The sequence below is a fragment of the Agelaius phoeniceus genome, chromosome 26 (assembly GCF_051311805.1).
Source record: "Agelaius phoeniceus isolate bAgePho1 chromosome 26, bAgePho1.hap1, whole genome shotgun sequence".
In the NCBI taxonomy this organism is placed as follows: Eukaryota; Metazoa; Chordata; class Aves; order Passeriformes; family Icteridae; genus Agelaius; species Agelaius phoeniceus.
The window spans coordinates 2,344,890-2,360,910 of record NC_135290.1 but is presented as its reverse complement, the minus strand read 5'-3'; the positions used below and the strand labels follow the sequence as shown (position 1 = coordinate 2,360,910).

Below are 16,021 nucleotides of genomic sequence, written 5' to 3'. Positions count from 1 at the left end.
TGAGACCGGCCCCGTGGGGGAATCGGGGGGGCCCGGACAGGGTGGGGTGGAGGCGGACGGAGACTGAGCGGAGCCTGGGCTGGAAAAATAGAGCCTTTATTTCTCGGTGCTGCGGGGAGCGTGGGAGAGGCGGGGCGGAACAACACGAACTACAGCCGCGGAGGGGCGGCAGCGGCCGCGACCCCCGGGCAAACCGGAGACCCCACCGGAGACCCGTACACTGCCCCGCCACGTCCCACAGCCCCGGGAGACCCGAGCGGGGCTGCATAAAAGGCCCGGAGGGCCGGAGTATAAAACTGTATCAAAATCCTTGCGTGTGTCCGGAACGCGGCGTCCCGGGGGGCTCCGGGGGCACGGACCCCCGGCAGAGTCACCCGGAGCGGAGAGCCCCGGTGACCCCCAGGAGCACGGACCCCTGGCAGACTCCCCCGGAGCGGAGAGCCCCGGTGATCCCCGGGCAGTGTCACCCGGAGCGGAGAGCCCCGGTGATCCCCGGGCAGCGTCACCCGGAGCGGAGAGCCCCGGTGATCCCCGGGAGCACGGATCCCCGGGGAGGCTCCCACCGGGGTCAGTGCGAGCTGGTGGAACCGGAGCGCGGCTGCGGGCGGGCGCGACACCAAGCGCCGGCCGAGCAACCGGGGAAGGAGCGGGCGGAGCGCGGCGGCAGCGGCGGCGGCGGCGGCGGCTGCGAGTCCGAGCCCCGGCGGGGGTCGGGGCCGTCCCCTCGCGGCGGGCGCGGCCCCTCGGTGCCCAGCCCGGGGTGCGGGGCGGCGGCGTGGGCAGAGCGGCTGCGGACCGGGCAGCGCTTGGCCCGGGGGCTGCCGGTGGGCGAGCTGAGCGAGCTGGGCGGCACCGGCGGCGAGGCGGGGACCGGGACGGCGGCGGGCAGGCGGCAGGGACAGGCAGGCGGGTGCGGGGTGCCCAGGTGAGCCTTGAGCAGCTCCATCATGCTCTGCAGCTGCCGGCTGAGGTGAGAAACCTCCTGGTTGAGGTGGTTGATCTGCAAGAGGACACACGGCAGTGAGCAGCGGCCGATGCCCGCGGGGTTTTTGGGGACATGCACCCACCTGTGATCCCCAGCACACCTCCTGGTTGAGCCTGCTGATGTTTTGCTTTATCTGCTCTGCCTCCATCACCAGGGCTGGGCCGCCGGGGTCAGTCCCTGCTGGGGAGGATGCAGACAGAGGTGGGATGCTGTGCCAACCCCTAGGGCTGGCACTTTGGCCTTGCCCAGCAGGGAAGCTCAGCCTGATCATAGGAAGTGTCAGAACTCAGTGCATTCCTCTGGGTGTCCAGAGTTGCCAAGGACCCCACCGGGGGGCTCAGGACCCTGGCACGCAGCCCAGAACACCTGGGGATTTGATTTTGACCCCTGGAGCGGGTTACCAACTTTGTATGAGGACCTGAAAGTCACACAGGTTTGAATAGTATAATAATAAAATTATCACATGGTGAAAATGTAGATTTTAGGATTTTTGGTATGGAGGTTAGGGGGACAAGATGGAGAAACTTGGGCGTGTCCAGCCTTTCTTCTTCTTCTTGTTCTCCATTTTCTGCAGTGATGTAGGCCCTTTGGGATTGGTTTAGAGTAGAAGTGCACTGTCTGGCATGGGTGATAGGTATTGGGAATTAAGTGTAGATATGTTGTACATGGTTTGTGGTGTAGAGGGACAACACCACCTCAGGGGTGGTCAGAGTGCCTGTGGCTGCCCTGCTGAGCAGATCTCAGCTGGGCAGAAAGAAAATTTTATAGATAAGAATGAATAAACAACCTCAAGACCGAAAACTGAAGAGTCCAGACTCGTTCTTCAGCCGAAGCAGAGACACCCTGCACATCCTGGGGCAGCAATTAACAACAGCAAACCCGAGAAGGATGGAGTGCCCTGCTAAGCTTGACATGGAAGAGTAGGCCTAGGTTAAGGTCTGCTAAGGAGAATGGAAGGGGCAGTGGGGTTCAGATTGAGATTGATAGAAGCAAGGCTGGTATTGGGGTTGCAATGAATAAGATTGGAGAGGATGTTGATGGTCAAATAGGCTCTTTGATAAATAGTTTTACTCCATCTGCTAGAGGCTGTAGGAGCCCAAAAGGGCCAACACCATTTGGGCCCTTTTGGCCTTGTATGTAGCTGAAGATTTTGCGCTCTACTAGCGTGAGGAAGGCTGCTGCAATTCAGATTGGAAGGGCACAGGAGAGGGCTGTGATGAGGTTGATTAAGAGAGGGTAGTTAGTCATGGGGGATGGTTTGAGTTAAGCTAGGGAGAGGGTTTGAGCCTCCGAGTTAAATGAGCCTACTACACTCCTGGCAGTACCTGAGCTGGGGGAGTCCCTTGCCGCACTCAGTGGCTCCATGCTGAAGCAGAAGGTTTGTGACTCCGAAGTGCCCCCGTTGTCTTCAATGCCATCCACGACCCTGGAGCAGGAGGGGGTGAGGGCTGCCCCGTGTCACCCCCTCTGTGCCAGCACCTGGGCAGCCTGGCTGGCAGGGATAACCCACCCGCGCTTCCCCGCCTACCTGGGGCTGAGGTCGGGCGGGCCGTACGAGTGCAGGGAGGGGATGAGCAGCTTGGCCGGCCTCCTGCCCACACCGCCGCCCCTCTCCAGCCGCCGGCTGTCCCTCCGGCACTGCGGAGAGGGGCTGCGGCTGCCGCGGGCCGGGGAGGGGCAGCTGTGCCGCAGGGCTGAGACCTGGCACAGCTCATCGCCCAGGAGGCTGCTCAGGGAACCGCGCCGCACCGAGCTGCTCAGAGCCGGCAGCAGCAGCTTGCGGCGGGAGCTGCTGGCAGGGGACTGCTGGAAAACCTCGTCGGGCTCCTCCTCATCCTCCACGATGGAGGGAAGGGGCTTCTCCGGGGCAGCGCCGCTCTCTGGACGAGGCTGCAGGAGGGGAGGAGGTCAGGACTTGTTGCGTTGTGATTTCAGGGTCTCTGATAATTCCCTGCCAGGTGTGTCAGTCACCTCTCCTTTCCCCTCCCAGCACTGTCTGGCAGTCCTGGCATTCCAGAAGGACATCGAGTGATTGACAGATTCAGAGATGCCCTCTACCCCTGGGGACACTGGGCCATCCAGGTGTCCTTTGTCCCTTATACCTGGTTGGTGGCTCCCTGCCCCTTCCCTGCCCCTCTCCCCAGGGTTCAAAGGAACAGCAACCACGGGCTCAGGGAGTTCTATTGGAGCTGGTGCTGCATTCAGAGGCCTGTGGGCCAGAATAAAGCTCTGGATTCAAACCCTCCATCAGAACCGACTCCTTTCCTTCACCATGGCCTTAAAGCTTCTCCACAGAGGGAAACCTGAGGAGCAGACCCTGTTATGGGGGGAAGCTCCATCCCACCACCACCAGAGCTCCTGCAGGCCTGGACTTGTCTGCAGTGCCCAGCTGCAGCATCCAGCCAGCCAAAAGTGTCCCTGGGGTGAAACACCACACACCCAGCCAGCCAAAAGTGTCTCTGGGGTGAAACACCACACACCCAGCCGGCCAAAAGTGTCTCTGGGGTGAAACACCACAGTGCCGCTATTTGGTTCAGCAGCAAGGCCAGACAAGCTCAGGCACGTCCTGATGGCTATATTGGCAATATCCCAATAAGGACTGGTCCCAGCCACAGCCACCCTTGCCCCATCCTCCCCCACGGCCTCGGCGAGGGACGAACCTGTGGCACCTGCGGCAGCCTCGGGGACCGGGAGTAGCGGCAGAGCCCCTGCAGGGAGAGCAGACGGTGCCGGCTGAGCAGCAGGAGAGAGTCCCTGCACAGCCCCTGCACGGCCCCTACACAGCCCCTACACAGCCCCTGCACGGCTCCTGCATGGCCCCTACACAGCTCCTGCACAGCCCCTGCACAGGGGGATCACAGCTCCTGCACAGCCCCTACACAGCCCCTGCACAGCCCCTGCACACGGGGAGCACAGCCCCTGCACAGCCCTCCCACACCACCACAGAGGGAAACTGGGTACCAGGGAGATGCTCCAGAGGAGCTCCAAGCCTCTCTCACAGAGCTGGGGGAGGTAAAGTGCAGCAGAGCCATTTCTGCAGCAGAACATCCCCCCTGGAGCCATCAGCATGACTAAACCCAGCTGCGTGCTTCACTCCAGGGGGCTTTGCCTTGGCTATCTGTCCAGTTCTCTCCAACCCCATTTCCAGGCCTTCCATCTGCCTCATCCTCCTGCACGGCAAAGGCTCTCTCTGCCAATTCCCTGGGTCGCACAGAGCCAGGACAGGACATACCTGCGTGCCAGGGTGGCAGAGCTGCAGCCCCTTCCCCAGCCTTGCACCCTGAGTGCACAGACTGCCCTTCCACGGCCGTGCCCAGCCCCAGGGCTGCGAGCACAGCAAGGGGCAGAGCAGGGGGACACGCACCCACCTCCATCTCGCTGCCCTCGCGCAGGTTGAAGGTCAGGTCCTGGTGGATGTCAGCTGTGAACTTGCTGGCGTACTCGGGGTAGAGCTGCAGCACCTCACAGAGCCCCCGCAGGCCGATGTGCTGAAGGTCGCAGTAGGTCAGAGCCTTCACATCCGCGTTGGTCTTGATCACCTGGTCCGTTCTGCACAGGTCAGCTCCAATCAAATCCCCTTTGCCTGCAGGAGGGGCTGGGCTCAGTGACACGAGCCCCTCACTGACACAGACATCTTTTATGAAAAATCCTTTCCTTAGGATTTTTTCCTCCTGAGAAGCTGAGAGGCCTCAGGAACAAAATGTAAACACTGGTTATCTGCTGCTGTGGAATGCAACAGGTGGGTCTTTGATTAGCCCATGTTGGTTGTTTCTAATTAATGGCAAATCACAGGGAGCTGGCTCAGACAGAGAGTCCAAGCCACAAGCCTTTGTTATAATTCTTTCTTTTTCTATTCTTAGCCAGCCTTCTGATGAAATCCTTTCATCTATTCTTTTAGTATAGTTTTAATATTATATATATCATAAAATAATAAATCAAGCCTTCTGAAACATGGAGTCAGATCCTCATCTCTTCCCTCATCCTCAGACCCCTGTGAACACCACGGTCACACCCTCACCCCTCACCCTGGGGCAGAGCCCACGCCACATGCCCTCACCCAGGATGGCCAGCACCACGTTGTCCTTCAGCACCTCCAGGGAGCCGGAGCAGACGAAGTAGTTGGCCTGCAAGGCATCACCCTGGCGCAGCAGGTACTCCCCCGGGGCACAGAAGGAGGTTTTGATGTGCAGGGACAGGGAGCGGAGGCAGCCCCGGCTGGCAGTCTCGAAGATGGGCAGCTGCAGGATGTCCTTGTTGAGGTGCATGGCCACATCCGCACGCAGCTCGTCGGGGAAATCGTGGAGCAGCTGGGGACAGAGGAGCCGGGGTGTCACTCTGGTTTTTTAAAATTTTCTAAGCCTTCTGATGCTGACATTCTTATAGCAAGCTTTCTCACACACTTTCTGTAAATGACTCGTTGTTTTGCATTCCTTTATAGAAGAAGAAAAAGTTAATAGATTGTTAGTTTGTCCAGTGTCATTGGAGAGGTGGCACTGTCACCCTCCAATCAACTGTCACTCTTGGAAAACTATAAATGTTAGAGTCAGAAAATAAACTTCCCTTTTTCTTCACCTTGAGAACAGTGGTGTGCGCTTGTGTTCTTTTATGTCCTGTAGCGACACCGGGGCTGTGGGCACGAGGGGCAGGGAGCAGCTTTCCTGCAGCCCCAAGGGACAGGTTCCCCTCCAGAGTGGGGAATTTTGCTGCTGAGCTGCCCCAGTGTCTCAGCAGAGGTGGGCACTGTGGTAATCAGCTGTTTCTGCTCCATATGCCTGTCCTGCTCCCCGTGCTGGCAGCAATTTGCTCCAGAGCTGGTCCCTCCAGCACCACTCTGAGCTGGCCCTGCCAGTGTAGCAGGCCCCAAGCTGGCTATGGCCCCATGGAAGGCCGAGGCTTAACGATAGGAATTGCTGAGTTATGATGAAATAGCAAAATAAGCTCCTGTCTTCCGCCTTTCGGACCCCAGCTTGTCTCTGCAACCCCACAGGTCACTTTCCCCTAACCCCTACTATTGGACAAGTTTGGATCCCTTTACACCCTATAAAAAGGGGCTGTTTTAGCCCATTTGGCAGAAGAAGAGCTGTCACTGGAACCCTTCACAGACTCCTCAATAAAACCATCACTGTGGAACCCCAGGACGTTTTCTTCTCCTCTTTCACATCTGCTTCCCAACTAGCCTGCAAGGCGCCTTAGCAAGCAAAGAGCTGGAATCCTAAGAGAGCTGATAATCACTAAAGAGCTGATATCCTTTGGGCTTGCTAAGGTAGCCAACGGCTACGAGCAGCCTGGGTACTCGGACACTCTGTCCCCAGGAAGGATTGAGTTATCTGGCCCGTGCTGCCTGCTCGGGAGCAAGATCAGCCCAGCAGGCAGTCGGGTTTATGCCAGCCCCACTGCTCCCTGGATAGGCACAGGTCAGGGCTGGAGGGATGCTGGCCAAGCCCCACCAACACCTCCTACCTCATTAGCATCAATGCCGTTGTTCACCGACCAGGTGGTCTGGAAGTACTCCAGCATCCTCTGCTTGAGCTGCTGGGGCAGGTGGTGGACACGGATGAAGTCCTTGAGGTCCTTCATGCGGGTGTGGTAGAGCGAGCGGCGCGAGTACATGCGCTGGATGATGGCCGTGACATTGCCGAACACCACGGCGTGCATCAGCGCTGGGGGCGGGAGGGAGGGCAGCCTGATTGCTCCTCACATTTCTCCTCACGGAGAAAAGCAAGGCACAAAATTCCTCCCGAGAATATTATTCTGGGTTTCACATTCTCTGAACATCAGAGAAAGGAGAAACAATTCTTATCGTTTGCTGTGTTGCCTGTGTTTGTGCCAAAGTGGAATGCAATATGGAGATTGTTTACCCACAGTGATGGTGTTTTGTTTCCCTGGCCTGTCAGGGCCAGGTGTGTGTGTGTGTGTGTGTCAGGACTGTCACTGACATTCATGAGTTTTATGTGCAGTTGTGTGCAGAGTTGAGTGCTTGGCAGGTTCAGTTTAGATGTAATGTAACATAGTGTAATATAGTATAGAATAATATAATATAATAAAGTAATCCATTAGCCTTCTGATATCCATCCAGATGCATCATTCCCCCCCTCCCCTCGAGGGAATATAGTGTAATATATATAATAATTATATTAATTATAATAGTAATAACATAGTGTAATATAGTGTAACATAGTGTAATATAGTAATAATATAGTGCAATATAGTAATAGTGTAATATAGTACAGTAATATAGTATAGAATAATATAGTATAATAAAGTAATTCATTAGCCTTCTGATAAGATGGAGTCAGATGCATCATTGCCTCCATCCCCTCGAAGGAATATAGTGTAATATAGTAATAATATAGTGTAATATAGTAATAGTGTAATGTAGTAATAGTGTAATGTAGTAATAGTGTAATATCATATAGAATAATATAGTATAATAAAGAAATTAATTAGCCTTCTGATATCCATGGAGTCAGATGCATCATTCTCTCCCCTTCTTGGGGGTGTCTGCAAAACTATACAGGGCAGCTGTGGGCACAGCATGGTGGGGGGACTGCTCCCCAAACCCAGCCCAGGGCTGTCTCTCAGGTCTCTCTCACAATCCCACCACCTCCCCCAGCGCCCTGCCAGGGACACAACCCTCTGGCAGCCCCAGGTGAGCGCCCTGCCCGGCCCCGCTGCCCGCCTCACCCCCAATGAGCATGGTGCAGATGGAGAAGATCTTCTCGGTGTCGGTGTTGGCACAAACATTCCCAAAGCCCACGCTGGTCAGGCTGCTGAGGGTGAAGTAGAGGGAGGCGATGTAGGCGCTGCGGATGGAGGGGCCCCCCAGCGAATTGTTGATGTAGGGAGCCTCCAGCCTCTTGCCCAGCTCGTGCAGCCAGCCTGCCAAGCACAGCCCGGGGTTAGCACTGCAGGGGCCAGCTGAGAGCGCTGCACCCCTGGCTCTGCTGCCCCACAGCACAGGGGGGATCCCAGTGCCCCAAGAACACCTCTTGCCCAGTTTGGGCAGCCAGCCTGCCAAGCACAGCCCGGGGTTAGCACTGCAGGGGCCAGCTGAGAGTGTGCACCCCTGGCTCTGCTGCCCCACAGCACAGGGGGGATCCCAGTGGCCAAGAACACCTCTTGTCCAGTTTGGGCAGCCAGCCTGCCAAGCACAGCCCTGGGTTAGCACTACAGGAGCCAGCTGAGAGCGCTGCACCCCTGGCTCTGCTGCCCCACAGCACAGGGGGCATCCCAGTGCCCCAAGAACACCTCTTGCCCAGTTTGGGCATCCAGCCTGCCAAGCACAGCCCAGGGTTAGCACTGCAGGGGCCACCTGAGAGTGCTGCACCCCTGGATCTGCTGCCCCACAGCACAGGGGGGATCCCAGTGCCTGAGCTGCCCCCAGCCCTCACTCACCGATGTCCCAGGTGCGGGGGTCGTTGCTCTCCAGCTCCTGGCGGCCGATGACGTACCAGATGCAGGCCATCCAGTGGGCCAGCAGGGCAAACATGGACATGAGCAGGGTCAGCACCATGGCGCTGTACTGCGAGTAGCGGTCCAGCTTCTGCAGCAGCCGCAGCAGCCGCAGCAGCCGCACCGTCTTCAGCAGGTGAACCAGCGAGGTCTGGGGGGCAGGCAGGGAGGGGAACCTGGGGTAGCTGCAGGCAGGGATGAAAAGGGACCCCAACACCACCCCTAGGGCAGGAACCCTTTGTGAACCCCACAGCTGCCAGGAGGGTGATGGGGAGCAGGGCAAGGCAGAGGCAGCTCATCCCAACCAGCCCTGCAGCCCCGTGCCCAACACCCAGCAGGCAGCCAGGGTCGTGTGTTGCGGTGTGATGTCGTGGTTTGCCTCAGATAGCCCGGGTTTCTCCCTGAAGATTCCTTCCCCAGGAGTGTCAGTCACCTCTCCTTTCCCTCCCAGCACTGTCTGGCAGTCCTGGCATTCCAGAAGGCATCAAGTGATTGGCAGAATTCAAAAGATGCCCTCTACCCCTGGGGGGACATTGGGCCATCCAGGTGTCCTTTGTCCCTTGAGATTTCCCCCTCCCATACCTGGTCGGTGGCTCCCTACCCCTTCCCTGCCCCTCTCCCGGGGTTCAAAGGAGCAGCAACCACAGGGTCAGGGAGTTCTGTTGGAGCTGTTGCTGGATTCAGAGGCCTGTGGGCCAGAATAAAGCTCTGGATCCAAACCCTCCATCAGAACCAACTCCTTTCCTTCACCGTCGCCTTAAAGCTTCTCTGCCAGAGGGAAACCTGAGCTCCTGAATGTCTGGGTAAACAATTCTCCAAATCACTTGTCCCCATGTGCCCAGCTGCAGCATCCAGCCAGCCAAAGGTGTCTCTGGGGTGAGATCACCACAGTTTCCGCCTTTTGGTCAAGCAGCAAGGGCCAGACAAGCCCAGGCACGTCCCATCCAGCTATATTGGTAATTATTCCCATAGTCGTGGGGTGTCAGGGCACCAAGTACCCCCAGGAGATGTGGGTGTTGGAGAGGGGCAGGGAGGTGGGCAGCAGCTTTGCTGTCGAGGGCTGTGTTTGTGCCAGCAGCACTCACCACGGTCACGTTGAAGATGTAGAGCAGGTCGAAGGGCAGAGCAGCAATCAGATCCACAAAGAACCAGGTGGCCACGTAGTGGATGCAGATGGAGCGAGGGTCGTACACAACCTGGCCCGACTGGCTGACGTATGTTGTCCGGAAGTTGAGGATGATATCTGCCCCAGGAGAGCAGGACCAGCCCTCAGCACCCCTCCTGTGGCTGGCAGAGCTAAGCCAGTGTCCACAGCCAGCATTGGTGTCACTTCTGGTGTGCCCAGGGCCAACAGCAGGGGCACAGCAATCCCATCTCCCCTCTTGTTCCAGATTGCAAGGCAAGATGTGTTCTATTACCAGCTGTATGGCAGCTGTCCTTTGTCAAAATTGTCTTTTGGGCAGTTTGCCTTATTTCTCTCTGAGTGACCACAATCACTCCTCCCTCCTGGGGAGACACCTGCTGATAACAGCTACTGAATGTCCCTGCATGGCTGATAAGAACTACTGCATCCCATTGGGAGATGTGAGCCCAGGGGGAGGAGCCAAGCATTCCTACCTGGGTATAATCTGGAGATTCTGGAACACCAGCCAAGCATTCCTACCCTGATATAATCTGGAGATTCTGGAACACCAGCACAGCTTCTGCACTGGATTCCCCAGAGGAACAGCAGCTGCCTTTTCCCCTGGATCTTCAGAGGAAGAGACTGCACCTTTCTCCAGGATCCCTGCTCCAGCAGAACCAGCCCTGACACTGCAGGAGGGCTGAGCCACAATTCCAATGGGACTGCTGCCAACACCCTGACCCACAGGGTGTCAGGCTGGGTTCTGACTCTGTCAGTGTTGTTTTAGTTTGCTGCATTGTTTATTTCATCCTTTTATTTTCTTCCCTATTAAAGAACTGTTATTTCCTGCTCCCATATTTTTTTTGCCTGAGAGCCCCCCTTAATTTAAAATTTATAGCAATTCAGAGGGGGAGGATTAATTTTCAAAAAAAATAATAATTTTCTCCATTTCAGGGCAGGTTCCTGCCTTCCTTAGCAGACTCCTGTCTTTCCAAACCAAGACACCTCTCCATCACCCCTGATCCCTGCCCCACATGTCCTGTACCCTGGATCCGTGCTCAGACCTACCCAGGATGAAGAGCATCTCCACGGCGATGTCGCTGACGATGGTGCTGCGGGCAGCTGACAGGCTGTCCTCCGTGCCCGTGAAGCAGACGTTGTAGGGGACAGTGATAGCCACGTAGAAGGTGGCCAGCAGGATCAGCCAGTCCCAGAGAGCCTTGAAGATGCTGTAGTGGAGCAGGATGAAGCGGGATTTCTGCACCGAGGCCACCTTGTACTCGGGGATGGACGGCTTGTTCTCAAACACGTTCTGCAGGGGCAAACGTGGGGTGGGACAGGGGTCATCCCACACAAGGGGTGAAGGCCACCACAGCCACCCCTTCCCCTGAGTCCTGCCAGCCAGCTGGCACCCCCTGATGCCAGGGTGATGACCCCCTTTTCCTGCACTGTGGGATGGGCACAGAACCCCTGATTGCAGCACGTCAATTAATGCAATGTCATTGCTATTAGCAGTGATCCCCTGGCAATGCCAGCTGCTGCCTGGCACCATCTCAGGTGCAGAGATGGTTTCAGGCACATGGAATTCCCATGCTGGGGCAGAGGAGGGGAGAGGTGACGGCAGTGCCAGGGCCATCCCACCCAAATCCTCAAAATTCAAGACCGGTGCACTGCTACCCTTTGCCTGCTCATCAGCTCTGGGACCCAGCAGCTCTCAGACCCTCTCTCTGGCCCCACAACTGTAGGTGGTGCCCTGTACTGGGCACAGCAGCTGTGCAAAGGGGCTGGCACAGGACTGTACTTCACCTGGCAGCTCCACAGCTCTGGCACCCTGGTAACAGCACTCCCCAGAGCCGGTGTGGCTGCACTCAGAGCCAGCACTGGGGTTTCCTGACAGTGAATATATGAGGAGAGGCACAGCTCTGCCAGAGCTGCCAGCTCTGCTGTCTCAACAAGCAGCTCTGGGCACCCACTGGGTTCTCCTGCTGCCAACCAAACACAAGTGCAGCCTGGGTACAGCGTGGCTGCCAGAGCTGGGGGGAATTTCAGTACTTGGCAGGCCAGGCAGAGACGTGCATGGGAACAGCATCCCAGTGAGGCTGGGCTCTGCTCTCAGGAGAGCTGCTGCACTGCCAGCTCACCACAGCCCCAGCACAGGAGGCACTGAGGGTCCCCCAGCTCCTTACACGGTTGATTTTCATCTCTCCACGGTCCCTCCGGACAAACTGGCTGCTGAGCTGGTGCAGCATGGTCCGGCCCTGCCTCCGTGCAGCCCTCAGGTGAGAGCTCCCAGGCTTCTTGCTCCTCTGTTTCTCACTCCTCTGCTTCTCTGCAGTGGACAAGGCATGCTGAGTTAGTGCTGTTCCCCACCAGGGAACAGGGAGCCCCTTTGCCACGTGCCCACTGCTCACACTGCTCCCATTCTACAGCCACGGCTCACCCTCCTTCTTGTCACCAGGGCAGCTCCTGCCTCGGCTCTCTGTGATGTCCTTGAAGGAGAAGAGGAAGAGCACCACCTCCCCCTTTTCATTCTTGATGGGCATGATGTCCAGCAGGCACCAGAAGGCAGCTCCTGGGTGCAGGAGAGAGTTGGTGAGGGCAGGGCAGCTCCCTCACTGCTCAGCAGCTTCCCCCAGGCCATGCGGTCCAGGTTGCAAGGCAAGGTGTGTTCTATTACCAGCTGTATGGCAGCTGTCTTTTGTCAAGTGGGCAGTTTGCCTTATCTCTCTCTGTGAGTGATCACAATCACTCCTCCCTCAGGAGGGGACACTGCTGATAACAGCTATGGAATGTCCCTGCATGGCTGATAAGAACTACAGCATCCCATTGGCAGATGGGAGCCCAGAGGGAGGAGCCAAGCATTCCTGCCTGGATATAATCTGGAGATTCTGGAACACCAGCCAAGCATTCCTACCCTGATATAATCTGGAGATTCTGGAACACCAGCACAGCTTCTGCACTGGATTTCCCAGAGGAGCAGCAGCTGCCTCTTCCCCTGGATCTGCAGAGGCAGAGACTGCACCTTTCTACAGGATCCCTGCTCCAGCAGAACCACCCCTGGCACTGCAGGAGGGCTGAGCCACAATTCCAATGGGACTGCTGCCAACACCCTGACCCACAGGGTGTCAGGCTGGGTTCTGACTCTGTCAGTGTTGTTTTAGTTTGCTGCATTGTTTATTTTATCCTTTTATTTTCTTCCCTATTAAAGAACTGTTATTTCCTGCTCCCATATATTTTGCCTGAGAGCCCCCCTTAATTTAAAATTTATAGCAATTCAGAGGGGTGGGGAGGGTTCACATTCTCCATTTCAGGGCAGGCTCCTGCCTTCCTTAGCAGACTCCTGTCTTTCCAAACCGAGACACCACGAGACCACGACGGGGCCAAATCCCAGCTGGAGCTGTGGCCAGTACCCAGCCCTACGTGCCACTCACCACTTTTTTTGTAGAAGCAGACCTCAGTCTGGTACTCCTGCCTGCTGTCCAGGGCCTTCTCAATGCCCTGCAGGGCGGGCTCGCTGGTGTCAGCCCCGCAGAGGAAGCGGCAGCTGCAGTTCTTCTGCATGACCTCGGTGCGCGCGAAGCCGGTGAGGTCGCAGAAGCCATCGGAGCAGTACACGATGGGGAAGCCACAGCGGCCCTGAGCGTTTGCCAGGATGAAGTTGCTGTCTGAAAGGAGACACAGCTGACCCCGAGGCCTTGGGGCCACCTCAGGGGGCACAAACAGCAGCCCAGCACTCCCAGCCCCGCTCTGGGAGGTGAAGCCAGAGCTCCATGTGGCTGCTGGTTGTCCCCAGATGCTCCCAGAGCTTGTTCACCCCCTGTCCAGCCCAGGCAGGACCCCAGCCACGAGTAGTGGAAGGGGAAGGAGGCTGGATCTGTCTCCTGGCCCCCATCGCCCACGCGAGGCAGCTCACGCCTCCCCCTCACCATCTGCCACTCTGCCAGGGCTCAGGGAGCTTAGTGGGAGCAGCAGCTCCCAGCTGGGCGTGCCCAGCCCAGGGGTGCCCAGCTGTGGTGCTGAGATCCCCAGAGGTGTGGGGTGCTGAGAAACCAGCTGAGAGGGTGGGAGAAAAACCATCAAGGGCCAGCACCCAGGCGCCATCAGCCAGGGATGAACTGCAGCATCCTCATCCTCTAGCAGCACAGGGACTCCCCAGCATCACCCAGCCCAGTGGTGGGAGGTGGCACCAGCCACAGCAAAGTGCTGCCAGCCCTGTGCCCTGCCCAGTCACAGAGGAGCTGTTCTGCCCCCCAGCCCTGCCCCACAGTGGGACAGAGGGTGCCAAGGAAGAGGCTGTGCAGCTGGCACAGACTGTGGTGGAACCACGGGCAAAACAGGGTATCCCCAGCCCCAAATTGGTCTCTGGTTCTGCCCAGCACAGAACCCTTGTATCACACAGCCAGGATCAGGTGGATGTGCTCTGCCCCTCTCACAGAAGAAATGAGCCCACAGCGATGCCAGCACCCGCACATCATGGGCAGAGTGGTGCCAGGGCCAGGCAAAGGCAGCAAGAGGCTGTGGGAGGGAGGGGAGGCAACCCCAGGCAGCCCTGGCTGATGGAGGTGCCGTGGGGCCACCACAGCACAGCTCAGCCCAGGATTAGCTCGGAGAAGCAAAAATAGCCTGAAGCTGTGACTAAGGCCAGATTTTGGCTCTGGGAAGCCGGGATTATGGTGATATCCAGGATGTGTTATTAGAACTGAAAACAAGGGTTTGCATTTGGGAGTGGCTGGCTGAGCTGGAGGATGCGGCCCTGGCAGGCTGCAGACCCCAGCCACGGTGGGCACGGTGCCTGGTTGGGTGCCCCGGGGCCCAGAGCTGCAGCTGCTGGAACAGGCAGGGTTAACTCCCCACGGAGTATCACTGCCCTAAACCCCTCTCCATGGCAGATAAAGCCGATAAGAGGCACATCAAACCCGCAAAGCCCCGCACTGTTTAAAAGTGCCCGGCAGATGTGGTTGGGCAGCCTTGGACAGGGGACTGCCAGGACACTGGAGGCAATGCTAGGCTCTCTGGGGCAAATTCCCAAGGTTTTGGTCCTGGTGTTGCAGGTAGTTTCCCTTGGAGAGCCTGATCCATGAGCTCTGCCCCTCTGGAGGGACAGTGGGATCACCACCATGAGGAACATGTGGTTCTGCCCTGTCACCTCCAGGCACAGCTCAGATTGGGGAAGAGAGATTTCTCACACATTGCAGCCCAAGGGTAACATCCCAAATTTCAGCTTTCCTGGGTAAATGACCCCCTGTGCCCCCAGGGCTGCCCCGTGTCACTCCAGGCTTGGAGGCATCTCAGCATGGCAGCAAACACATGCTCAGAGTGCTCCAAGTGCCTCGATAGTGCCCTGCGAGGTGGCTGCAGGCTCCCAGTGCCATCTCCATGCCAATCATGCTCAGCAAGAGAGGAGATGCTCAGCCATGCAGGCAGCTGGCCCGGGACACACCTGCTGCAGGTGTTTTAGAGGGGAAGCTGAGATCAGTCATGAACACGGCCCATCCCTGGGTGGCTTCATGGTGCCAGCAGTGCTGGTGGCATGTGGTACCTGGGTATCACCCATCCCGGCTTCAATCCATCCCGGCTTCAATCCATCCCGGCTTCAATCCATCCCGGCCCGGCACATGGACACCGAGAGCAGCTCAGCGCCCGGGGACACCGGCACCACCCGGGCACGGGACAGGGGCCCGGGGATCCCGGCTCAGCCCGGGTCTATTGAGACCGACCGTGCCCTCTCCGGTGCTCCCGCAGGCACCGGGATCTGTCCCTGGTGCTGAGCGCGGCTGCGGCGACACCGAGCGGCACCGGCAGCGGGGGCGGCCCGGGACACGGGCACGGGGAGTACCGAAGCACCGAGCCCAATACGGGACGGTCCCGTACAGCGCGTGGGTGGCCGTGGCACACCGGATCAGCGGGGCCGGGCGATCCCCGTCCCGTTCGCCGTCTCCTACCGAGCACCGGCTTCCCCCACCCGGTTTCCCCCCACGGCCCCTCCCCGGTCCCAGCCCAGCCCTACGTGTGCCATCGAAGCGGGTGGCGATGGTGTCCAGGAAGGTGTTCTGCGGCGCCAGCAGCCCCTTCATCACCGGCATCGTCCCGCCCCACCGGCCGGGCTGCCTCCGCCGCCCCCGGCCCCTCCGCAGCACCGCGGGCTGATCCCGGCCCGCCCGGGGCTCCCGCCCCGCCCCCGCCCCGCCCCGGCACCGGGAGGGGCCTCGGCACCGTCGGGCACCCGCGGGCACGGCGGGCTGGCCTGGGGGGGCTCGGGAGCCGCCGCACCGGGAGGCCCCGGGAGCTGCCCGGCCGCGGGAGCCGCTCACCCCCGGTCCTGTCGGGCTTACGGGGGCTGCAGAAGGAGCGGGAGGCGCCGCACCTCGGTTAAACTCTGTCCTGGTACCGCACACGGGCACACACCAGGGCAGCGCCGCGGATAACGCTCTGCATGAGCCCAGTCCCAGCCCCGCGGGGGA

At 58.5% G+C, this 16,021-nt stretch overlaps 1 protein-coding gene across 5 annotated transcripts; it reads right to left on the bottom strand.

Moving 5' to 3' along the window:
* Window positions 1-80: 80 nt before the first annotated feature.
* KCNH4 (potassium voltage-gated channel subfamily H member 4) lies at window positions 81-15,976 on the bottom strand. Of its 5 annotated transcripts, none has more exons than XM_077190853.1 (16): window positions 15,568-15,973; window positions 12,992-13,225; window positions 12,001-12,132; window positions 11,747-11,889; window positions 10,629-10,872; window positions 9,523-9,680; window positions 8,381-8,588; window positions 7,670-7,864; window positions 6,446-6,645; window positions 5,043-5,292; window positions 4,354-4,568; window positions 3,646-3,693; window positions 2,514-2,875; window positions 2,311-2,411; window positions 1,086-1,165; window positions 457-1,000 (listed from the first exon to the last, which is right to left on the bottom strand). In XM_077190853.1, exons 1-16 carry the CDS (start codon window positions 15,641-15,643, stop codon window positions 569-571), a joined length of 3,078 nt encoding a protein of 1,025 aa, XP_077046968.1. In that variant the 5' UTR covers window positions 15,644-15,973; the 3' UTR covers window positions 457-568. The 5 variants fall into 5 exon arrangements, with proteins under 5 accessions (XP_077046965.1, XP_077046966.1, XP_077046967.1 ...); XM_077190854.1 differs by having other exon boundaries at window positions 1,086-1,162; XM_077190850.1 differs by having other exon boundaries at window positions 81-1,165; window positions 15,568-15,976.
* Window positions 15,977-16,021: the final 45 nt, after the last annotated feature.

Coding starts and splice junctions, on each gene's coding strand:
- KCNH4 (XM_077190850.1), bottom strand. CDS start 15,643: ATGCCGGTGATGAAGGGGCTGCTGGCGCCGCAGAACACCTTCCTGGAC. Junction 13,226..15,567: donor CACCCGCTTCGATGGCACAC/GTAGGGCTGGGC, acceptor GTCTCCTTTCAG/ACAGCAACTTCATCCTGGCA. Junction 11,890..12,000: donor CCCTGGTGACAAGAAGGAGG/GTGAGCCGTGGC, acceptor TGTCCACTGCAG/AGAAGCAGAGGAGTGAGAAA.